General features: G+C 40.9%; 1 protein-coding gene across 1 annotated transcript in view; it reads right to left on the bottom strand.

Annotated features, from left to right (window-relative positions):
• Nucleotides 1–10,831, bottom strand: part of LOC115814982 (leucine-rich repeat and fibronectin type III domain-containing protein 1-like protein) — a 29,782-nt gene extending 18,951 nt beyond the window's left edge. Inside the window, exon 1 of the mRNA XM_030777954.1 lies at nucleotides 9,453–10,831. Coding sequence (XP_030633814.1) covers nucleotides 9,453–10,831 — 1,379 coding nt within the window. The remainder of the gene's footprint in view (nucleotides 1–9,452) is intronic.
• Between the last annotated feature and the right edge of the window lie 13,197 nt (nucleotides 10,832–24,028).

Here is a 24,028-nt window from a genome sequence, read left to right as displayed (position 1 = left end):
CTGAGGTGGGGCATTTGACAATAACCATCAGTAATTTGGTTACTATCAAAACCACTTAAAGGCTCTGAGCTGTAAAATGGCCTCCATCAAAGCTGAGAACAAGACTGTCATCTTGTCTACTGCCATAACCAGCTAAACTCCTCACAGTTCAGTCACATACTGTGTGAGTCCTTAAAAATCACCAAAGCTTTGAACAAACCAATTACTATTGGAATCTCTTACATTTTCCTATTTAAAAGCTACTCATTGTTTGTTGTCAATACCATGATGAAAACATAGTAACGGGCTCCAAAACTTCCAACTATTATTTTCAGGGTCAAATTCTCGATCTGTCAGAACCACAATCAAAGGGCGTTTTTTTTTTTTTACATCATAATCAAAACTGCATTATCAGAACCTCCATCACCATGGTCACCATACATCATAATCTATGTTATACTAACAGAGCATGGTTACTATAGTTACAACATTCCAAACCCACAAAACCAAAACATCAACCTCTGAAATACATAGAACAGGCAATTTGCGCAGAAAGTTGCCGTTTTAATATCTGCAAAAAGCTAAAGATCCAACATAAAAGGGAATGATATATTTAAAAAAAAAAAAGGGGGGGGGCAGATTTGACGGATTCTCTTTCTTTGTGTCTCTAAAATGAACAAGACTTGGTGCTCCTCCCTTTGCCCACAGAGAGTGGAGGGTTCAAACCCACACAGTAGACACTTTAGCATCTGGCTCAAAGTCAAGTGTCGCTCTCATTCAGTCCTGTTTGATTGACCTGCTCATGAATCCAAACAGGTTTAAACGTTCGTCCTACACAGCACCTGTGAACATCTGTGCACCTGCCTCTATTCCAAACAATGAAACAAAACTGACAGTAAATTACACTTGACTTGATGACTTCACTTGGTGTCAAATCTCCAGATTCTCTCTGGAGTTATAATGTCAATAGCAAAGTGAATGACCGGTGCTAAACATAAACAGCGTTGACAGAAGTCAACACGCTGTACATTCTGGTAAAATACTGTAACGGAAAACGGCTGCTAGCGCTAGTTTTTTGGTGCTGTAACAAACTGCCAACCGTTTAATTGAAATCACCCTGACATTATGGCTGTTTAAATTAATTTAGGTCTTTGATCATTCCTCCATATTCTATAATGTTGTTTAAAAGCTAGTTCAACAGTTTATCTTAGATAAAATGAACATGACAGAATTTTTTTTTGTTGTTGTTGTTGTTTTTGTTTCATGCAGTGAGACCAAAGGAACATGATAAAATTCCCTAAAGGTTCATCTATGGCATTCTCCATAAACATTCAGGTCCTTGTGCTGCCCTTAATTGGGAGAGAGATAAGATGAGAGAGAAGACCACAGAGGTGAAAAGAGAGCAGAGATAGTGGTTTAAGACCAACAGATATGTCTTCTCTCTCTCTTTCCTGCAGGCTACTGGGCTTTTCGGCTCCACGGTAACAGAGATGCATCCCTCCAATTAAAGCCGCGAGCACTTAAACGGTTCCGCCGAAAATTCAGTCATCCGTTTACCGTCCTCCAGCAATTTCCCTCTCAACCTCTCAGGTTATCTGATTTCTGATAGGCCGAGGCCGAGGCGCCGGGATAAGGCCCCGGTAACGCTCCTTCGTCCCTGCCACTCATGCTCATATGGTCTCATGTGTTAGAGTCTTTGTCGGCGAGATGGGAGTCTCTGCTCTGGCCCATTCAATCTCACAATAGACTGATTTACCTCACAGGCCTGGTGCAGGGCTCAGCTGGAATAGAGAAATGCCTTTCCAGAGTTGTCGGGAGTCGCTGCTGTGTTTAAAATCGTGTATAGAATGCCGTGTGGAGACACAAAGCTGCCCCCTCACACGCCAGTCGAGATCAAGCGTTTTACCGCAAAAAAAAAAAAAAAAAAAACCTTTGAAAGTTTCTGGATCTAAACACTGGAGTCATTCCCATGGCAGGGTGATTTTGTTGCTTTTAGGCCTTGTCACCTTGAAAGTTTGTATCCTCAAAGTCCCAGAAATACAGCCCTGAGCATCAACCCTTTTTTTTTTTAAAGGATGTCCGGAGAGACAGATGATTGCATTCTGTCCTCCTTTTACCACAGTTCAGGAACACGAAACTGAAAGAAAAAAAAAAAAAAAAAACACAAAAAGCTGCTCAGACAGATAGAGAACAACACCCACATAAATCTCTCTCTCTCTCTCTCTCTCTCTCTCCATCTCTCTCTCTCACTCACTCACTCTCGCTCCATTTCTCTCTCTCTCTCTCTCTCCATCTCTCTCTCTCACTCACTCTCTCTCCATCTCTATCTCTCTCTCTCTCTCTCTCTCTCTTGCTCCATCTCTCTCTCTCTCTCTCTCTCTCTCTCTCACTCACTCACTCTCAACCTCTCTCTCTCTCTCACTCTCTCCCTGTTCCTCAGCTCCAGTCCAGTTCTGGATCAATAGATTTGATAAACAGAGAAAAATATGGTAGGCCAAGTCGCTTCCTCAAATCTGTCCAGTTGCATTGTGAGTACTGGGGAGCGTAAGTGGTTCTAAAAGGAGATGGCGGTGGCTCATGAAAGCACCTTTATTGTGTTAAAATGAAACCGCGCTCATCCGTGCTAAGCTAAAGAGCTTAACTCTGGGCTTTAGGAGGAAAGTAGACCGCCAGTAGGCCAGGGAATGAAGTCGTCTCGGCGCCTCAAAAGAAAATACTTCAAGTCATCTGCGCACAGCCATGTGCACACAGCTTTATTAGAGCTACACTCAAACGCTCTCCTGGTTTTAAGCAGTTTCAAGCGAAAATGGTTATTTTAAATTGTACTTTGAAGTCTACATGATACTAAATACTATGTCGGGAATGTGTCTTCCAATACACTGTATGTGAAAAGGAATTTTATTTGTACTATTTCTTTGGCGGTAATCAATAACAGAACTATCCGTGACACTGAAAACTCCCTTGATGTTGTTGCTAGCTTGGGCAAGGGGCCTAGTCGCTATAGAAATCAAAAGGAACGGAAAATTTGGGGGAAAGACGTGAAACAAAGAGCTAAAATCCTCTCAAAGTAGAGAATATCTGAGTTTTCCAATAGCACCATGACAGAAGCACGAAATGTCTGTAAACCACAGCAAAAATAGTACAGCACTACAGGTGAGGCTATTTTGTCATTGGTATCCAAGGACTGATTTGTTACAAGTCAAAGAATATATGACAATCATACATATCCATCAAGCATGAAAAAACAACCGCAACAGAAAATGATGTGAAATGATGCTCGCTTAGTGTGTCTTAAGCTCTCAAAGTCACTTGGTTTCTCATGCAATCTGATTGGTCCGCACGTGCCTGGATAGACCAATGGGACCCTGGTTATGAATACTGATATATGTTTCATTTTGCTGAAAGAAGAAAACTGTAAAACACTGTAAAATCGTAAACAGGACTAAACAGGCACTGTTGTGGTGCTGACAAACAGTTTATATCATGATATCAGTGAACGAGCACAATGCTTATTTGTTTTTCATCAAACATTCAATAATGTAATGTGTTCTAAAGTGTTGTTTAAAATATATAATAAAACATTACAGTTAATAGTTAGAATGTTAGTTGGCATCGTTCAAACTAAGCCTCATACCTCTGTTTCCTGTTAGTATCTCAGTGACTGGTTAAACCATTAGCCCTGGGATAAGTGCCATGTGTAAATCATTGTGTTGTAATCATGAAGAAGCCAGTTCTTCAATACCACAACATGGCTGAAAAGCATGTAAAATCCCCTGTCTACAGTTTCCAGGACATTGATTCTATTCTAAGTACTCCAGTTTTGCTGGATTAGCTCTTTCCTTTAAGGCAACCTGTTGTCAGTTGACATTAGAATCACTAAAAGGGCCAGAGACTTCTCCAAGAGGCTGTGCTGTGTCAGGTTAATTAATCTGCACACAGGAGGAGCTGTGTGTGTGTGTGTAAGGGTGGATGTCCATGGCAGCTGGGGAGGAGGCGGGTTTGAGTTGAGGTGGGGGTACAGTTGAGGGAGGGAACGTTGACGCCCATAATTAAAAATTGATCTGGGACGCTACAGAAATTACAAAAAACTCCTTACTCGACAGAAAAAAAAAGGGCGAATTATGGATTGTATCGCTAACAGTCGTTCCAGAGTCCCTCAGCTTCTAATGACGCATTGAGTAGTTTGACACCTGATACCAGAGCCAAGGATTGTTTCTCTGCATATATTTTTTTTTTCTAAAAACGCTGTCTCATCTAATCGCACTGCGCTCAACTTTATGTCCCATGAAAACTCCCTGTTATCCAATCAGTTATTTCATTAGGGACAGTGACCTCATGGCTCTGACAACAAAAATGACAATCTGTTCACACTTTATGTATTACTGGGTGATTACTGAGCTTCTAATCAAGTCTACAATACCAGGGGGACAAGAGGCACTTAGAGTAACAGATTTATTGTCACCAGTAATCAGGATTGTGGCCTCTTATCTACAACATTGCCTGCTTTAGTAGGGAAACCAAATAACTCAAAATCGGTCGTGGCTGCTTCTTGTGAGAGAAAGCAGCATGTGTGTGTGTTGTGTTCAGTGATATACATTTGTGGTGGTACTCTGGAGTTCGAACTTAGAGATATTTTCTGTTCTTTCAGTTAGAAGCATTAACTGAGGTTTACTCTTGTGATTCTTGTGAGATCCATACTTCTGGAACATTCTCGAGAATTACAGCTTATAGATATTACCTGTACGGGCTTTTGCAGCTTTCTTTTTGTCGTTTGTTCTTTCTTTCTTTCTTTCTTTCTTTCTTTCTTTCTTTCCTTCTTTTTTCTTTTCATTTTTTTTGTCTTTTTTAAGACACCAGTGTTTACATTTAGACCTCGTTAGCTAGATTGTTATCTTCAGGGTTTCTCTCGACCCCAGTGGTATTCTTTAAGTTAGAAGCCAAAGGCATTCGCTGAGGTGGTCTTTTAGCGTCCTCGCATCATGTCACAGTAGACGTCAGATGCCCTCGCTGCGAGCGACATTAATCAGTCCATCAGTCATTAGTGATGGATGAGACAAAAGCTTGACTACCCCCCCGCCCCGCCCCACACCAGCCCCTTCACATGTCAGCCATCTGTTAATCAGGCTTGATGGAGCACGAGCTGTGCGTTCAGAATTCTTCACTTTGCATTTCCAAGCTTTGACTCAGACCCTGTCACCTCCACGTGTGTGTTGTGCCGTGCATCGCGCATTCGTTTGACTGGGCGATGGAAAACCAAAAAAAAAAAAAAAAAAATCCTCTTTTCTGCTTCAAGAGAGAAATGCTCAGTTTCTAAGCCACTGGTTAAAGAATTGATTTAAAAAAAAAAAGAAAAAAAAAATAACTTCAAATGTTTTTCAAAACCGGCTCATTTTTACACAAGAAATGTCATGGGTGAATGAGTAATTTTGTTGTTAGGCGGGGGCCATGTTGGTTTACGGGACATGATGCTAGCAGCCGTTTTGACGGGTCAGTGAATGGGTTAGGCAAGAATCCTAATGTACTAATGTACTCAAACACTTAGAGGAGGCACCACCAGGAGAAAGATATGCAGTTGACAATGGATTCAATTTGTGAGACATATTACAGAGAGCCATCTGAGGCAACTAAACTATCGACAGATCATTTGATTAACTATAGCACCAATGCCTCAGCTTGTAGGAGTTACAAAGTGTCAACAATGACTAAAAAGAAACAATTTTTCAGCCATACATGCACTTGTATGGCAGATACAAGTATTTAATTATGTCTAATTCTGGAGCTGTTAACTGTGATTAATATTGCAAACACCTGCATCTAGTTGATAGGTGAGGAGTATAATTTCGGAGGTTATGTTTGCCTTTGTAAGCGTGCTTATGGTGAGGTAACATGGAAAGAAAAATGGACCATTTGGAGGTTGAAGAATGAAAGGACATAAGCAGACAAGGGAATAGGGTAGAGCAAAAAAATTTGATGCTTGAGTCAACACAGTAGTCAGCACATTATGACTAAACAGCAGCAAACCTCACCTGTGTGCTTAAGTGTACTTGTGTTTGAGTTTTAGCACAAACACACACGCACACGTGCACACACACACACACACACACACACACACGGACACACACACACAGAAACAGACAGGCACTTTCCCCCTATTTTGTCTATGCATTCACACAAATCTCAACAATTGTATGTGAAGACAGCTTTCCTGTGCCTTTTAATGGTTATCAGCATAAAGAGTTACTGTACACACGGGAAGCTAATATTGAACAGCCTGCCCCAGCCATCTGTTTCACAGTTTGAAGAACAAGAAAATCAACCTGTTCATCCAAAGGCACCGATTCCAATGAAAGCTATCAAAACATACATTAATATTGATCAAATTAAGCTTTTAGACTCTTTTTTTTCATAAAACGCCGTCTTTTAGAAGAAGGATGCCCCACGTAGTTCTTTAAAAAAAAAGTATCTGCAGGAGTCCATTTGAAGTGGCAGCCTGGAATTTTCTCAGTCCCTCTCTATCTTTGTTTAATGTTCATTAAAAAGCAATTAGCAGTGGTGGGCATGATCTGGTATTCGCATTGGTAGAAGAATAAAAAGCCTCATTTTTATTCTTTGTCATTAAAGAACACAAAAGAGAGGAGCATTGACTCTTTCGTCTTGTTTTCTCTAAATACATGAATCATATGCACTCTGTGAAATAATGCTTGTCTGGCAACAATGCCGCTGTAAAGAATTACTGCTGATATCCACATAAAAAAAAAAAAGATGGATATGCACACTGAATATACTATCTAAGACTCCAGTCCAGTCTCCAGACAAATACTTCGGTCATCCTTATCTATCTGTTCAGACCTTCTAATTCTGGCTCTTTAAAACTCTGTGTGTGTGTGTGTGTGTGTGTGTGTGTGTGTGTGTGTGTGTGTGTGTGTGCAGGAGTGAGAGAGAGAAACAGAGTGAGAGAGAACGTGCATCTGAGGAAGAGTATGATCAACGCCAGCAGAGAAGGGTATAATTATATGGTTAAACGCGTACCATATCATTTTCATATATTTCTGTTTATTTGTGAAAAGACAGTAATGGAAGGTCTAGCAGCTTTTTAGGACTCGTCGTATAAAACACGTACGTGGAATTGTCTGCCGTGTTTTAAGATGAGCTAACTGCAATGAACTCTTGAGTAAAAGTTAGGGGTTTTTGTTTGTTTTGTTGTGTTTTCTTTTTTTTTGTTGTTGTTGTTCCTAACACCATTCAGCTGTATCATTATCTTTCCTGACATCACTCCCTGGAAACAGGCCTAACCTTGACATTCTCAAAGACATCCTGCCCTGTAAAGACAAATTGGAACTTTAGTGTTGCTTGGAGCATAGGGTGTGAAATGGTACAGCAGAACATGCTCTGTGTTAGTTTCCTATTCTAAGATCCTGTCCAGACACCACTGTGTTCAAATGAGGATTAGATCACCGTTACATCAAACAGCAGTCCTAATCTTCCACCGGCATGATCCCTGAGGCCTTCTACAGTATATGCAATATATGGAAACCTGTGGAAAACTGAATTGAGAATCTATTTGCTTAGGGGTGTACTCTCTCTCTCTCTCTCTCTCTCTCTCTCTCTCTTTGCAGGTGTACATTCTGCTAATACTGCTGATTCATGTTGCTCTGTTCAGTTATTCTCCACCAGACTAAATTCTCTTTTAGGTATGTGTGACCTGTCAGAAACCAATTGATTAGCGGAGACTTCTAATTGTGTGTAAGTGCTGTCCATACCTCCATCGATAGCTGAGCTCAAGCGACTGGACGAATTCAATGAGCCTTTGATTGTTCTGGTGGGCTGAGTAAGAGCACTTTTTTCCCATATTGACCCAAAACGGAAACAAACTTTGTGCGGAACATGCCTAAATCCTCTAAATGCTCGCTTGTAAATGCTCACTGACATGTTAATTTGGACAGAGGGACAGCGAACTGCAGGGATTTTTTTTTAGAGAAGTGCATCGCATTTGCAATTGGTTCTCACTGGCTGAGTGTTCGGAGGCATCTCTGTACCATAATACAACATTGAGTTGGCAAGCTGGACTTCTCATTTGGTTGACCTAGTTCCTCTGTGAATTACATTCATTGGGTCTTAATCATTTTTGGGCTTGTGTTAACGCCGGGTGGAAGGGACCTGGAAGCGCTTGTTATTCCGTTCCATAACACAGCTTTTTAAAATTGTCTACAAATTACTGCTTGAGGCTGTTACTTTTTGCAGAGCTTTCTGTGCCTCAGAGACATATCTGTCATAAGCTCTTCTCCAATCACAATGCAGAATGCAAGTGTCCTTCAAATGGCACCAACTGCATCATACCATATCATCCCCAAACACAACTGAAATATGACACCTTCAGATTATTTAGCTTGTAAATATTAATATTTGAGAGAGAGAGATGGGCAGATGAATTCAGCTTCAGTGCCTCTTTTCACCCAGACTCCCAGACTAATTAAAGACACCAGACAGCAGTGAATCTGAAAATAGCACCAAGGATGTAGTTTTCAAACATTAGCCAAGAAAAATCAGTCTGGTTACTCATCCACTTCATAGGGACCAATGATAAAGTCGCTTTTTTTTTTTTTTTGGACAGAGTTTGGACATTTCAGGAGAAAAAGAAGTAATCCTCCGTGGCTACCCCCCCCCCCCCCCCCCCCCGCCCCCAACCCCCGTTTTCTTTTGCTTATTTGCTCATGTGACTGAGGGGAGTTCTCAGCTCTAAAAAGATATGAGGCACAAAAACATTAGAACATTCGAGTTCCCATGGCAATAGGCAGCAATTTGGGAAAACATAAAACGTGGTAGATGAAGCTTTGGAAAAAACATAAATTGTGGTAGACGAAGGAATATTTTTCTTTCTCCTCATGACAGAGGATTCCTGCTGTGGACTAATGCTGAGACCACTGTTTTCTTTTTCTTTTTTTGTCAGTCTAAAACTCTGGGTTTTAGAAACAAGCTGTTTTCATCATACAGGGAGAAAATGAACATTACGACTGAACAGAAGATTAAAGAGAACAACATTATGACATGGTCCAAGTGCTGCACTGTGTTGAGCATTGTCATAAGGGAGATACTCATGCATAATTATGGCGTATTTGAGAGAACACTTAATAGTTTCATGTGTGTATTAAACTCATTTAGAGCTGTCTTGGGTGATTCCGCCTGAAGGCTTTGATTGTTTGATTTTTCTAATTTAAGCCAAAACAAACATTTGGCTTCTCCTGATATGAAGAATGCACTAAGGACTCTCAAAGAATATAGTGATGAGTGTGTAAGTTTTGTGAACAATCAGATAAAGGAATGTTGAAAACTGACTTTGGCAAGCATTTTAGACAGAATTCCCCATGGTAACAGCTGTGACAGAAAGCAACTGGATTCCTACCTGAAAATGACACCAATGCTGTCTTGATACAGTAATTAACCAAGTGAACAATGCTTCTTCAGCACCTTCTTACCTGTAGACAAGTGTGTCATCCACTGAGCTGTTGTACTGGACCTGGTACATTCTGATCCCCGGGAACTGCTGCTGTGAAGGCCACCTTATAAGAGCAGAGTTTACCGTCAACTCAGCAAGCACAACTTTCCGCTCTTGAGGTCCGGTGTCATTTCCAGTGGGTGAGGTTGACTTGGCAGACGTTAGGATATCCGAAGGTCCGGGATCAGGCTCCCGAACCCGATTTGTGCTATTGGCCAGGTGAGGCAAGGGATTGACCACCAGCTCCACAGTACCGGTGGACTCCCCTGCAGCATTGGATGCAATGCAAGTGAATACTCCAGTATCCTTCAGAGAAGTGATATTGATCTCCAGGCTTCCATTGCTAAAGGTAAGTGTCCGCGAGGTGTTGGAGATCAGTCGGCCTTCAGGGGAGATCCAGTGGACATCTGGATCTGGATCTCCATTGGCCTTGCACTTCAGACTAGTGGGTTGTCCTTCCATGGCAAAGGTTTTAGGGGACTTTCTGGTGATCACTGGTGGATCACAAATGAACTCCTCCTCAGGTATAGTCCAGAAATACTTGGCAGTGAGGTCAGGAGGTGAAGCGCAGGTCTCCAGGTCATCCTCTCGAGTAAGTCTCCTCAACCATAAAAGTTCACAGTTACAGTGGAGAGGGTTGCCTCCAAAGCTTAGCACGAGTGAAGAGAGAGGAGAACCCTTGGACTTGGCATAAACTGGGATCCTAAGAAACAATGGATCCGGGGGAATTTTCTTCAGCTTATTGGATGTCATATCCAGACGAGCTAGCTTGTGCAAGTTGGCAAATACCCCTTGAGGGACGTGCTCAATAAGGTTGTGATCCATGTTCAGAGTGTTCACATTGGTCAGGCGTCCAATGGTCTCCCATGGGATGTCCACCAGGTTGTTATAAGACAGATCCAAGTCCTCCAAGGTCCCCAAGAAGTCATCGAAAGCATGTGGGGAAATGTCATGCAGCTGATTGTTGCTAAGGATGAGGTGCCTCAGATTGGTAAGTCCTCGAAAGTGGTCATCGGTGACCACGCTGAGGCGGTTGCTGTCCAAGTGTAGTGCCCGCAGTCTCTTGAGGTCAGCAAAAGTGTAAGGCATGATTTGGCTGATGGTGTTTCGAGAAAGGGTCAGGTGCAAGAGGCTTGTCATATTGGCAAAATCCCTGCGCCTCACGGCTGTAATGAAGTTCTCCGTTAGCCTCAGCTCGACCGTGCGGCGGTCAATTACCGTGGGCACGAAAAGCAAGCCCGTCTTGGCGCAGAGGATGGCAAGCGAAGGCGATAGGTTCTGGCACATACAACGCTTGGGGCACAGCTGCCCTGAGGTGGACACGGCCAACACCAGCAGCGAAACGATGAGCCAGTCCATCCCTCAGCATTCAGGGAAACTGAAAGACAAGCATACAAGCAAATGTGAGAAACTGTGCTCAGTGCTGTTGAAACAGACGTAGGCAGACGTAGGGGGCCACAAAGTAAGCATATTTTTGTTTGAACTGTATACCAGCAAATCTAATTCAGCTAAATAAGGTAGAACAAAGCCCCTGAAAAACATTATTAGGCTGACACAGAGTCTGAGAAACTTGCCTTTACCTGTTCTATGATCTGTCTAATAGTTACACACTGAACCAAGAAACTGATATGTTAAAAAACTTAATCACTTAAAAGTTCAGAGTGGAAAGCTGAGACTATTAACATGCGGCCACAGACTGCACCGTTATCATTCAGCTCCTGCCAAAATGATGAGTGTATTCATACACACACACATCACACCCTGGAGCTTCCTGAACCAGCCACATTAATCTCAGACATCAGAGAGTAAGATGATCCGAAAAAATACAATACACTTATGCAGTTCAGCACATTCACACATTTTGTCTTAGTCAAAGCACATAGAAATCTACGTCTATAATCACGAAGAGCTTTAAGGTGATGAAAAATAAGCAGAAAAAGTCTATATTTACAAGCTTTTACGGAACAAGACCACCTTGACAAGTATTGAACAATGCTCAGAGGATGCAAAAATTTTCATCTGTGTTAAACTGTCAGGCAATGAAACTCCAACGACCAAGCAAGGCTGTCAGACCCTCTCGAGTTCTGGTGAGATGTATCTCTACGTGACAACACTTTAATGTATTTATAGACATAATTCTGGGCTCATGTCATGATAGCCGAACTACACTCACTCATCTACACTGTTTATGGCACCATTTCTGTGGGTACGGAGATCGGCTTTACAACTTAATGCACGGCAATCTGCATGGGGATTTGTCATAGACCATTAAATAGGCCTTTTGTTTGTTCTGTGAGAATTTAATCAAAGTACTAAGCAAGGACTGATGTCTTTGCCTCTCCTTCTCATAAAATTCCATGAAATGCAATACCGCCCACATAGATGCTGGATATTTGTAATATACAACCTAGCAAAAAAATACCTTAAAATGGAATTATTTATTTCTATGTAAAGAGGAAAAATACATAACACTAAATGAATTTAAATACAATTTGATACTGTGTATATTCTACAATGCCTGCTTTGGCACCTACAAATGTAGGCATTCGAACAGTTTGATTGATGCGTAATTGCCAACGTAACCTTAAAATATACCCTTGCACAACAATGCTAAGAAAGAAAGAAAGAAAGAAAGAAATAGAAAACTGCACAATACTGCATTTTTGAATATTTTGGTTGACAGCAACTCAGCAAAACTGAGGTTTAATCTCTTCTGACAGTGCTCTGTTCTACTTACACAGATAATGTTGAGATCCATTCTAATCTCTTTGTGTGGGAACACCCGGCTGTCATGTCTGGTGTAAAATTACACCACTGTATGTAAATTGTCCCCATAACAAACAAGCTAGCAGTACCAGCTGAAGGATGTGTCAGTCTTTGATGCTTCCACAGAAGTATTTCTGATGTAACCATTTGAAGGGGGGGGGGGGGGGTCCATGGAGTCCACAAATCATTTTATTAAAGTCCTTTATTAACAAGTAGCATGTGACTTTAATTTAAACGTAAGATGATTAATGTATGTTGTTGTCTTTAATCTTGTTTTACTTATTCTTGTGGTCCAATTTGCATGTGTGTGCGTTCAGGGACTGTAATGTCTACCTTCATCAAACCAACCGCAACCCTGTTGAAGAAGCTAGTTTCCCTGTTTGACTTACTGGACACTGCACTGTAATGAGACATGAATAGGTAGGGATGTTTTGGAAGGAAGTAATAGCAGCAGATGCACCTCATAGCACAAAAAAACTGAATGGCTTGACCTGACCAATGTCATCCCTCTAAGGGGTTAGAGAACAAAAAAGTGAAAGAATTGCTCCCAGACCTTATTTACACTACTAGTCTGTCAACCTCGCCCTATGTTAGCTCCGGAAGAATTCCCGAGCCTGGAGGTTCGGCAAAATAGAGATGGATTAGTTTGTGTCTGCTTTCGACTGGAACGGCTCTGGGCCCCAGGAGGCAAAAAAAAGAGTGCACTACATTGATCTGAACCTCTTCTCCCACCAGGGACTGGGGCAAAAAAATAAAAAAATAAAAATAAAAAGGAATAATAAAAAAAAATGCAACCTTGGTCTTTTCACAGCACCCACAACCTGTCGAGACTGGCCATGGAATTTGCCAGCAGCCAATATGTTTGACGAACTACAACAAAGTATCACCATGCAGAGCATGATAAACCACAGTTACATTAGAAATATTCTTTTTCTCACAATGGTTTCAAGTGCTTTCAAGTTTTTTTTTATTTTGTTTTATTTTCTATTTACCATTCACTGAGAGATAAATTGTTGAAAGGCAATCAATATTGACTTCACATGAATAAAGGCCTATAACATATTTAGCCTATATACTTATCAAGGATGAGAGACTTTAGTTTAACTATGTTGCAGGTTGTTGTCTGTGTAGCAGGTCTGGGGTTTAACACTTTGCTTAAGTGCATAGTGGCATGGAGTCATAAAATTTTGGATTCAAATTCAGTCCTCTGGTTTACAGGCTAATTTCAAAACATCTTCCAATTGTTATGTATATTTTGATAAAGTCAAACAGCTTTAAGTAGATCCATTCAGTACACAATAGTATATATATTCTAATAAAAAGTCATTATATGTTGTCTTCAGTAGCACAGACACATCACTGCAACAACAACAGCATGACAATATCAGTGTATGAGTGATATAAGGGAACTATCTGGTCTAGGCACATGCATATTACAGCAAGTAGTAATGTCTTCAAAAGTCATTTCTCTTAGATAAAATGTCTCCTATTAGATCATGTTGCTATGACAACACAAAGCACACGCTCCATTAATCTTGGCTTGTTCAGTGATAATTTACCACAACAGCAAATCTCCGCATATTTTAATTTTCCTCAACATGATATTACAAAGCAAGCTTCTATCTACCTGTGTCCTCTAACAACCAAAATCTAAATTGTTCAAAACAGTGCTGTGGGTGCTATTGGTGAGACAGCAGTAGTTGATGAGTCATACCCTGATGGAGAATTAGAACTACACATTTACTGAAGTCATAACCTCTTAAAGGTTGTAGAGCTAATATGCCATGAGTGAAAAATATCACGGGAGTTACGTTTATAAGATGTATTTTTTTACGAGGTTCAAAAACAGTTATTGAACGAATAGTAAAACAAAATGAAAAGTAGATAAAAGGGATTGTATCAGACAGGGCAATCAAAATAAAATCAAGTGAACACAGCCTGAAATGAATAACAGTAAACTACACGAATACTGAAGGGACTAATTCAGATTAAGTCCTGGTGAGGTGATGTGATTTGTAGAAACAGTCCAAACAATAACAAGAGGAAACTTCTCCCTGAAAGTCTGGTGCAGTTTTATTTACAACCCAGGTTTCTCAGTTTGATTTACCGGTCACTAAGAGGGTGCAATTATCGGTAGAACTGACGTATTACCGGTGCCAATGGAATAGGAAAAAGGCAGATTAGTTTATGCTCTAGCTGTTGACGGCGGGGTCTTGACCTCTCTGACTTCGAGAAGAAGGCAATGATCTCTGACTCTGGATTCAAGATGCTGGGGATCAACAATGCACACAGAATTAGGCATCCGAGGGCCACAGAAAACCCTCTTTCTTGAGCTGGAGCAGACTTCATTGGATGGTGTCTGAGATCAGTGCAGAATCAGATGCTTGGGTGAAGTATATTGCAAGGTTCACTTTGGGAACAGTTGTTAACTAGACAAATGTGTGACTTTATCTAGTGCTGTGTAAATTCCGCAACATGGAAAGATTATTTGTTGTGGAGTATCTTTTATAAAGGTAAACAGGGAGTGTTTAATGACCATTAAAGCGGTCTAGGCAGCATTATTGATGGTTATCTATGGCTGATGGATTGGGGTGCCCCCACCCCCTTGATTATCATCAGTGTGTTTATTGACAGGTTGAACTGTGAACTGACTAAACTGTCCATATCGTGGAAGTACTATTAGACAAGTTCCGTGACATGAATTTTACTTGTGACTGACACTGAGTAAGCCAAGGTGTGTAATTACTTGTTTCAAAGCTCCTTGTTATCCTGGTTCCTGTGTTTGGAAAGGAAACACATAACATGGAACAATGAAACAGACAATACATTCATTCACTAAAGCTCACTGTCCAATGCACATCATAGTGCTTTGACACACTCCTTGACATTTGAGCACCTCTAACCAAGCGAGGAAATGATTCTTTTGTTACTATTCACGCTTCCTGGGTTTCACGCAATCTTGGTTGCGCCAGGTTGGTCATATCCCAGCAGGACAGGAAAGCAATTCCATGCTTATCTCCATTTACACTTTTACAGATGGTAGATTCCGGTTCAGCATTTGGTCAGTTGATTATTGGAGTTTAGATCATTAGTTCATTAAACGGTGGCCATGGAGAGATTCCTTGTTGCTAGCTTTTGAAGATCGTCATTCTCATCTAGGTCTTGGACTGAGGTGTGAAAACTCATTCGATTGTAGGAGCTGACCTTTCTGTTCATTGATAGTTGTCATGGAAATCGCAAGCCTTTCAGCAAATGGCAGGCACCGGTGTTCTGGGAGGAGGCAACACCTTTGTATCCTCAAGTGCTGTAGAGTTTTTTTTTTTTCTTCTTCCATTATGTTGTGGCTCAGTACGACTCTCCCACATCCCATTAGAAGTGACGGGTGTTTTCAAATGGATGGTGCTGAAAAAAACAAGGCAGGATGAAGGATTTATCTACACAGAGAGTATGTTGCTCTGCTATAGGATGGATCAGTTGTCAAGCCAACTCATGGGGGGAGTTATCCCATGGTAACCACAGCTGAAGAGGCGAAATAAAAAGAGACAATTTGGGCAGAATCCTGTATTTGGTTTTCAGTGATAACTGTACATCTTTGCACGATGGGAAATCTCTTTGAATAGACTGGGATGGGGTGGGGCTCTGACAGAGATGGAGTGTGTAGCATAGATATTGTTCCTGCAACATCACTAGCTTAGTATGTGATGCAGGATGTGTCAGTTTGCCAGATGATATGAGCCAAAAGACCAAAAAAAAAAAAAAAAGTCAAAGAAAGGGTTATATACTTAGCTGCTGTCCTCGTTTTGATGGTTTTGATGGTTTTGACGTATGTCTCAAGTTATCTGGCTATGTGAGAAATTCTGATTTGTGAAATACCCCCTCTCATATGTGACTTTTCCAAAGAAAAAAGTCTTTTTGTACTTATTATCTATTGCTCACTCTGCTGGATTAGATTTCCCTCAAAATGGAGGAATGTTTGAGGGCCATTTCACGGCTGAAGGGAGTATAAAAAGTGCATTATCACTTCAATTTGAAGCAGGGAAATTTCCCTAAATTCCTCTCTTGGGTGTCCCCCCCCCCTTTCTTTTTTTTGTATCACTTTGAGTACGGAGAATTCTGTAGATAAACCTTCAAAGCTATGGGTTTGGCTGGAGCTTTAGGGATAAAAATACCTAACTGAGTTGGAGTAAATCGGCGTAATACCAGAGAACAGTCACTCTCTCATGTAGGCTTCTCCTCAGAGTCACGCTTTATGGTGATCACAGTAGCTAGAATGAACCGGTAAATCAATCAACTAAGGCATTGTTAAAAACGTACTGCATTTTAGGGGGAGCATTTGATGTCTATATGGCTATACCGAAAATACTGAAAATACTGTATGTTTTTTTTACTTTTTATTATTTATTTCTCAGTTAAATCAAGTAAATGCAAGTTTTCTCATGAGAGCTTTAAGGAGCATGATATAGGAGACATAGTAATCGGTTGCCTAATTTCTCAATGTACGTATGGCGTTTTTTCAGAGAGCTGAGGCATAAAAAAAGACCAGAATCCAGGCCTACTTGGTAAGCAGAAGCTCGAACAGACTTCCATTCACGATCACAGTCCGCAGCTGTCCTTCTCCTCGGCAGTGCTCTTTGAAGTGCTTAAAGGCACATGCTTCTTTATTAAACAAAAACAAAAAAAAAAAAACAAAAAAAAGGTTTTCATGGTTTTCATAGCAACAGAATGCGCTAGCAATCTCTCCTCTCCTCTCCCTCGATTTGTGTTTTACCGTAATTAAGTCTGTCGTAAAATGGGAATAAAAGAGCAACATTTCGCTGGTTATAACCAGAGCGACCACATGCACATGCACTGTTTCACTTCTGCAGAAATGAACATATTTGCGTTTTGTGTACTAAACTGATGTTTCCAGGTTTTGCTGACTTATTTTTACGGTCATATGTCAATTCAAAATGACTTATCTAATTGTTGGATTTTTTTTTTTTTTTAATTCATTTTTTTGTAACCCCTCTTCTTGTGACAACACTCAACTATCCCTTTTTTTTCAAGGCAGGGTTAATGTAATTATGACACTGACAGAGATGTAGTGATTTTCAGATGTCTCTGAGCCCACGGGGCGTCATTAAAGGAATGTTTGTCAAGTCTGGCAATTCCTGAGAAAACGTCTAGTTTCTTTGCTTTCTTTGATTACACAGGACCCTGTTTGTGTTTGTGTTTGCTTCTGTTCATGTTTATGTTCACTGTGGAAGCAGGTAATCCCCTAAATGAAGATTCATTCCTTTATAAATGTGTGTGTGTGTGTGTGTGCGCGCGTGTGCGCACGTGCATGTGTGTATGTGTGTGTTTGTGTTTGATGTGATAGCATAGAAAATCTATTCATGTCTTATTCAAAACATGAGCGAAAATACCATTAATTCAAAGAGAATACCACTAAATCTATCACAAAGGTCCTTGAAGACAGAGGCTCTCAAAACAATATAACTTAAATTATCATCATATAATTATTCAAGGTCACATGGTGCATCGTTACCTAAAAGCACTGTAAGATTTCTGTTTTCTTGCGCTTTTTTTTTTGTGTTTTTAATGTTTCATCTATCCTGCTATGCAATGTGGGTTTTTTTAAGATAACAAGATAAAACATTGGAAATGCATCAACAATGCATGAAGTTTTCTTGTCCTTCAGAATCAAATTCCATTGGGTGTTTTGTTGATGTTTTTCATAATTAGAGCAGCAAGGCATGAGCGCCCTGAGGAAAATAAACTGGAGTACAGAGTTATCAGAGTTGGAATACCAAAGCAACATCATGCTGTCACAACTTTACAGCGTGTTTCTGTTTTGGAAAAAAAAAAAAAAAAGCTTAAAAGTAGGTCCCACTAAACAGTAGGACCCTCCACAGTTGTGAGAAAAACAAAACAAAAAAATATATATTTGCCACTGTATTCGAGTTTGAGATATTTTAAGAAAGATCACACATTTCACACACACACACACACACACACACACGAAAAAAAACAAAAAAACAAGAATGACCCCAAAGGCCCCCGAAATAATGAACTGCTTGTATCTCAACGTAAGATGTTTTTTTTAAATCAACATTTGCAATAGAGCTAGCGTTTTAATCTTTCAACAGGATATTCTTTCACATCCTCACAGCGTGTGAATGTATAATTTGAGCCAACCCCCTGCGGTTTAAAATGAAGCCACTCAGTCACAGTCTGCTGCCTTGTCTACCCTCTCTAGTGGCCAACACGTACTGCGCTGGCCAATGGGACACTTTGTCGCTGAAACAGGCCAATCTGGCATGCGCAAGTCATGATCAAAGCTTTGGTGGTTGTCAATGGCGACCCCAGTGATCTTATTGTCGTTCACCCTGACTGCCGGTACGGCGATAAGACTCTGGCGTGTTGGCTGACTGGCTTTATCACTCCTGTAGTGAGACAGTGTCTCTCCGGTCTCAGCTCAGTGGCTGTCAGCCTTGGGAGAGACAGCAGATGCTGCTTCAGGTCTTCACTGAGAGAGTTTATATGAAACAAAGTGCAGGAGAGCTTTTTCTTTTCCCCTTCTGTATACACGGTTGGATGACACAGTTATATCTTTCATTCTGATGATGTGTCTGCAGCCCCCTGTTCCAAAAGAGCACTAAAGCATTACTCTTGTCATTTGATAAAGCAGAACTTCAACATAATGTAACATTTTTTCCCTCTTCCTGAACAGTCACATAAAAAAACAAAACAAAACAAAAAAAAAAGCCTGAGAATTTGTATCTATTCACTCGCTTAAAATAGCTGACCTAAAATCACCTGAAATAGTTGTGTACAAAAATAAACGGAAACGAAATCGAAAACATCTTTCAAATGAATTTGGTCCTGCAATGCTACATTAGCACAACTCTGCAATGCTCCACCTGGCTCCATTAGCAATAATGCTACAACCATGCATCAGCATCTCTGGCTTGCTTTCAGCTTTTAGGTCGTATCAATCCAGAGCGCAAATGATGTCTCTGTGTATCGATGCGACATTTGGAGTCTGCTGGCTCGGGAATGCTTTAGTCTGGGTCTATTACCCTCAGGCACTCAGGAACCAGCTTCTCAGCATTTAGCTCCACAATACTTTAAAGGACCCTTCCCCTCCTATTAGGATCTGGGGAACTGGAGCCAGGCACAGCCTGAGCCATCCTCCCAGTGGACTTCACAAAGTTCTCGGCTTCGTTTTAACCTCTGAACCCCTTCAATCTGACATTGTCCAAGCAAAGGCAGTTCTCCCCTTGGGTTCAGTTTCTCGATGCTAGCTACGACCTCTAGCTTGACCTTGACGGTGACCTCTGTCAAGGGATACACTACAGTAGATAGGAACAGAGAACCATTCCAAAAACACCTGGGAAAATAAAATAAAATAAAATAAAATAAAATAAAATAAATCTATAAAAATAAACAGCCAACCTATAAAACCATGTCTGTAAATGTATGCTATGACAGATGACTGTGGCAAAGTAATTTCCCTGTGAGTTATAATAAGAAAAAATAAATATGCAACAGCCGGTGGGCGCACAATCACAATTCTATTCAGTTTGTGAGAGAGTATATTAGATGAAAACCATTAGGGTCCCACTATGAGCAAAGAAGAATATTTTGATTCATTTCTCTGCTTGCCAGCTTACTGTTTAGATAGAAAAATAAATAGTAGCAGCAAAATCATTTTTTTATTTTTTTGGTCTGTTTGTTTGTTTGTTTGTTTGTTTCACCATTATCCAAGAATATCACACACAATATTCTACATTATGTCAAATATGATTGATGTAATGGACTCAAAAGCTTACGTATGCTTATATGGAATCTTCTAGAAAACACGTTCAGGTGATTAGTTGCTACCAAATGAATATTAAACACAGTCATGAAAAGAGGTCCATCCTGATTTTTAGTTAGTATTTTTTTTATTTTTCTTTTAAGAACTTCTGTCATGACCAACGCTCCTGAGAACTTTGCAGATATGGTATGTATTTTCCATGCGTTTTAAAAGGACAGATGGTAGACAGATTGAATCTGAAATGGGAGAAGTCTGATGTCTCGGAGGTGTGCTTGTTCGGCTAGTCACTTCGTTGCTTACCAAATCCAGACATGACAGCTGTCACCACTCACATATAAAAAACATGAACATATGCAGTTTTTTTTTTTTTTTTTTAATTTCATGCATATCACAGCTATTTTTGCTATGCTAACCATGTTACGGCGTCCCTGAATCTCCAAATCTGCATCTTAATCTGCATTGCGGACCTTAAAGACGGCATCACACGGTAAATAACTATTCTAACCATGCTAAACCAGTCTACCTCTTCCTTCACCGCACAAGCTGCACAACATATTTTCATATGCCTCTTGTCTGTACTATCAATATCACTGTCTAATCTGCTCCATAGCATCTGCTCCAAACCACAATTTCTTACCTTTAACAGCCATGTAAAAATGGCTAATCTCCAATTCTTTCCACTATCTCAGACTTCTAAAACAATATAGAAAAAAAAAAATATATATATATATATGAGCGTGCACACTGTTTCTGAACAAAACCACTGAACAAAAACATATACAGTTTATAATAAATGCCACATAATACCTATGATAATGCATTGACCCCTTGAAACCGTGCGAGTTGTCTCACCTCTATCTGGAGCGTGTGGATTGGCTAAGGGGGTACATGTAGACCTCCCACTGGGCGTATGAGACAGGAGGAGAGGATGGTGTGCACACAGGTGGCTACATGTGGACCGCTTGGCAGTGGGCAGGTTCGTGGGACAGATGTGTGAGACAGGAGTCCAAGAACATGAGAGTGGAGGACCTCAGAGCGTTGAGTGACAGCTCGGCACCCCGCGGGTGTCCATTCACCTGTTAAACGAGAGAGAGAGAGAGAGAGAGCGAGAGAAACAGAGAGAGAGAGATAGAGCATTAGTTTGTGACACTGAGCACAGCTGGACAATACACTCAAGGGAAATGACAGTTGTGAAAATATGCAGAGAACAGGTTTAGGGACACATGCAGAGGAGAGAGAGAGAGAGAGAGGGAGAGACAGAGAGAGACAGGAGCAGAGGAGGGAGGGAAAAGATGCAAAACATGACACCAAACTGGACTCTGTAGGTGTGCTCTAAGCACCATTTTGACTAATTACGTCGCATTTATCATTGAAGCTATTCTCTCTCTGAATATTCTTCATATTGTCAGGTGGTCTGTTTTTTTCAGTCTTTTTTCAGTCTCTCTAGCTCTACCTTCACCTCTGCAGATAGCGTAATATTTTAGTTTTTTGGGGGGTTTTTTCCCTCTGCTCTGTCTGTGAAAAATGTGGCATCGTAGAAGCCCCTAAAAGAGTCACAAAAAAATAACGCTCGTGTTCCATTTTCTCTCTCTGTTTTAATTACTGATTCACAGATGACCCCTCGATGGGAGTGTTACGAAAAGTTAAATTCCTCTGTGACTTTTAAATAAGCACAACTTTATGGCAGCATACTCCTGAACTCAACTTCCTCCAATGTACAGTTGATAAAAGATGTGCTCAAGTAACCCCAGTTCATTTGCATCCGAGTTGCAAACAAGCAAATGAAGAAATACCACCTAATTTATCAAAGCAACACAAGGCCCTCGGTAGCAAAACCGCGAAAATAAATAAAGCAAAAAAAAAAGGCAAGGACGTTGTTAAGTATGTGAATCTCTGGTGTATGTGGTGATTTTTTCAACATCTGATTTGGAAAATACATGCTAAATTATAAGTTAAAATCATCTCTTTTTTTCTCTCTCTCTCTCTCTCTCTCTCTCTCTCTCTTACTCTTTCTCTCTTTTTTGTGGTCCTTATCGCATCTCCTCACCTCTGTGATCTTTTTTCCCTCATCACCCTAATTAGACCCTCTTAATTAGACATGAGCGCCCAGCCTGGAGTGGGAGCCGGGCCAACAAACGCGAATGAGCATGAACAATGCGGCCCCACATACAAAGCCTGCATTTATTCCTTTACGTTACTCGCTCGCTTGCTTACTTATTTGTTTACTTAGTCATTTAATGGAATAAGACATTTTATGATGTCGTCTTTATGATGGTGGTCTTGCCGTTGTTATTTAACACTGATGTTCAATTGAAAAATACTGTACAGTCGTGATTCTGCTATCTTAAACACCTCATGTGCTGTAGGCCTTTTTGTGTGTTTGTTCTGTGTTTTACAGGTAGACGCTTCCAGCCTCAGACAATGCACGGCACACAGAACCAACAGTTTGCATGAGGAAAAAAAACCCCAAAAAAACCTTTGTTGGTTTCATCCAAAAATAGGATCTATAATTTGCATAGATTCTGCCTACAGGAAACCGAGTCCGTTAAACTGAAATCTTATTCAGACTTAAAACTCAGACTTAATGCTTTTTTTCCCCCAGTGTAACTTCAGATGGAAGGCCTGCCCCGTCAGCAAAAATGATTGTGTTTTCCGTTTGTTTGTCTGTTGCCTTCGTACGCAATAAACAGCTTAAATCCAGGTGTCTCTCTACTCTCTGGTCACTTTGACAGACTCACATCACCAGCCTGCGCTCAGCTGTCTGATTACTCTCAGTGTAACTCGCCAACAAATTTAACTGTCTGGTCTGAGGCTGTTTGATAGTCCCTCTGTGATGTTAGAGGAACAGGGAAAGCAAACAATTCAAACACATCGATATACTCATCTAACAGACTCACATATTTATTACTTAACCGTGGGCACCGCATTACGCTCAATCTTTCCAAGTTCATGGATCCACGCGTTCAAAATTACCGAACAACCAAAGTCTGAGGGCAAATCTGCATTAAAGTTGCATGCCTAACAAAATGCGCGCATGCTATTAGCATAACGGAGTGTTCGCGTAAGCTGAATCTTAACGTGGCTTGTCTGAGTGTTTGCACAATTGCTTTGTTTTCAGGAATGCAGTCTGTGCTCCTGTGAAGAAGCTCTAAATAGTGATGTTCTAGAGAAAAACACAATAGTGAATGTCTACAGTATTCACTCCTGCGTTTGTCAGTTACATAAACAAAAGTACAGAATACGGCGTAAGTGGGCGTGCGTGTCATGTACTGATGGGAGAACCGTAATTGAGGAGTAAACATGACACTCCCTCGTGTCTGGGAGGAGATGAAAGCGTGGCCGGCTCAAGGTAAGCAGACGGTGCATTAAAGCTGAGATAACGATGCCAGTTTGACTTAAACATGCGGCGCAGCGTCTGACCCACCCACTCTCTCCAGCCCTGGTGTGAGCAGCTCCATTGTGAACCATGTGTGAAGCGTACTTTCATTTAAGTGGTCTAAAGAGACATGGCTCCCCCTTTAAACCACTCCATTAGTGCCTGGGTCAATAATGCACCACGGGTTGGAGGGATGGTGTGGGCGTTCGTGTGTTTGCATGTGTCAACTCTTGTTGTTGAGCATATGCTTCTCTCTCTCTCTGTGTGTGTGTGAGTGTGTGTGTATGTGTGTGTGAGTGTGTGTGTGTGTGTGGGTCTGCAGGATGGATCTAAAGTAATACAGTAGATGCACAAAGACAGATTACTCGATCGGTTTGCCGAGACACCAGAAAAGTTGGCCGCAGAAATTTGTTCGCTCCGCGTCGGTTATGTACGTTAAAGTTCAGCTCAGTCAGAGACGTCGAGTCGATGGGAAAGGGTCAGCGCCCTGTCACCAGTGGACAAAAATCACTTTCAAAATGCTTTCTCAATTACCCACATCCAACAGCAGCAGTGAGCCATAAAAAAAAGACAAAATCTGTTATTATAGCCTGTAACCTAAATGAATAAGTGC

The sequence above is a fragment of the Chanos chanos genome, chromosome 6 (assembly GCF_902362185.1).
Source record: "Chanos chanos chromosome 6, fChaCha1.1, whole genome shotgun sequence".
In the NCBI taxonomy this organism is placed as follows: Eukaryota; Metazoa; Chordata; class Actinopteri; order Gonorynchiformes; family Chanidae; genus Chanos; species Chanos chanos.
This window is presented reverse-complemented; position numbering and strand designations above follow the sequence as displayed.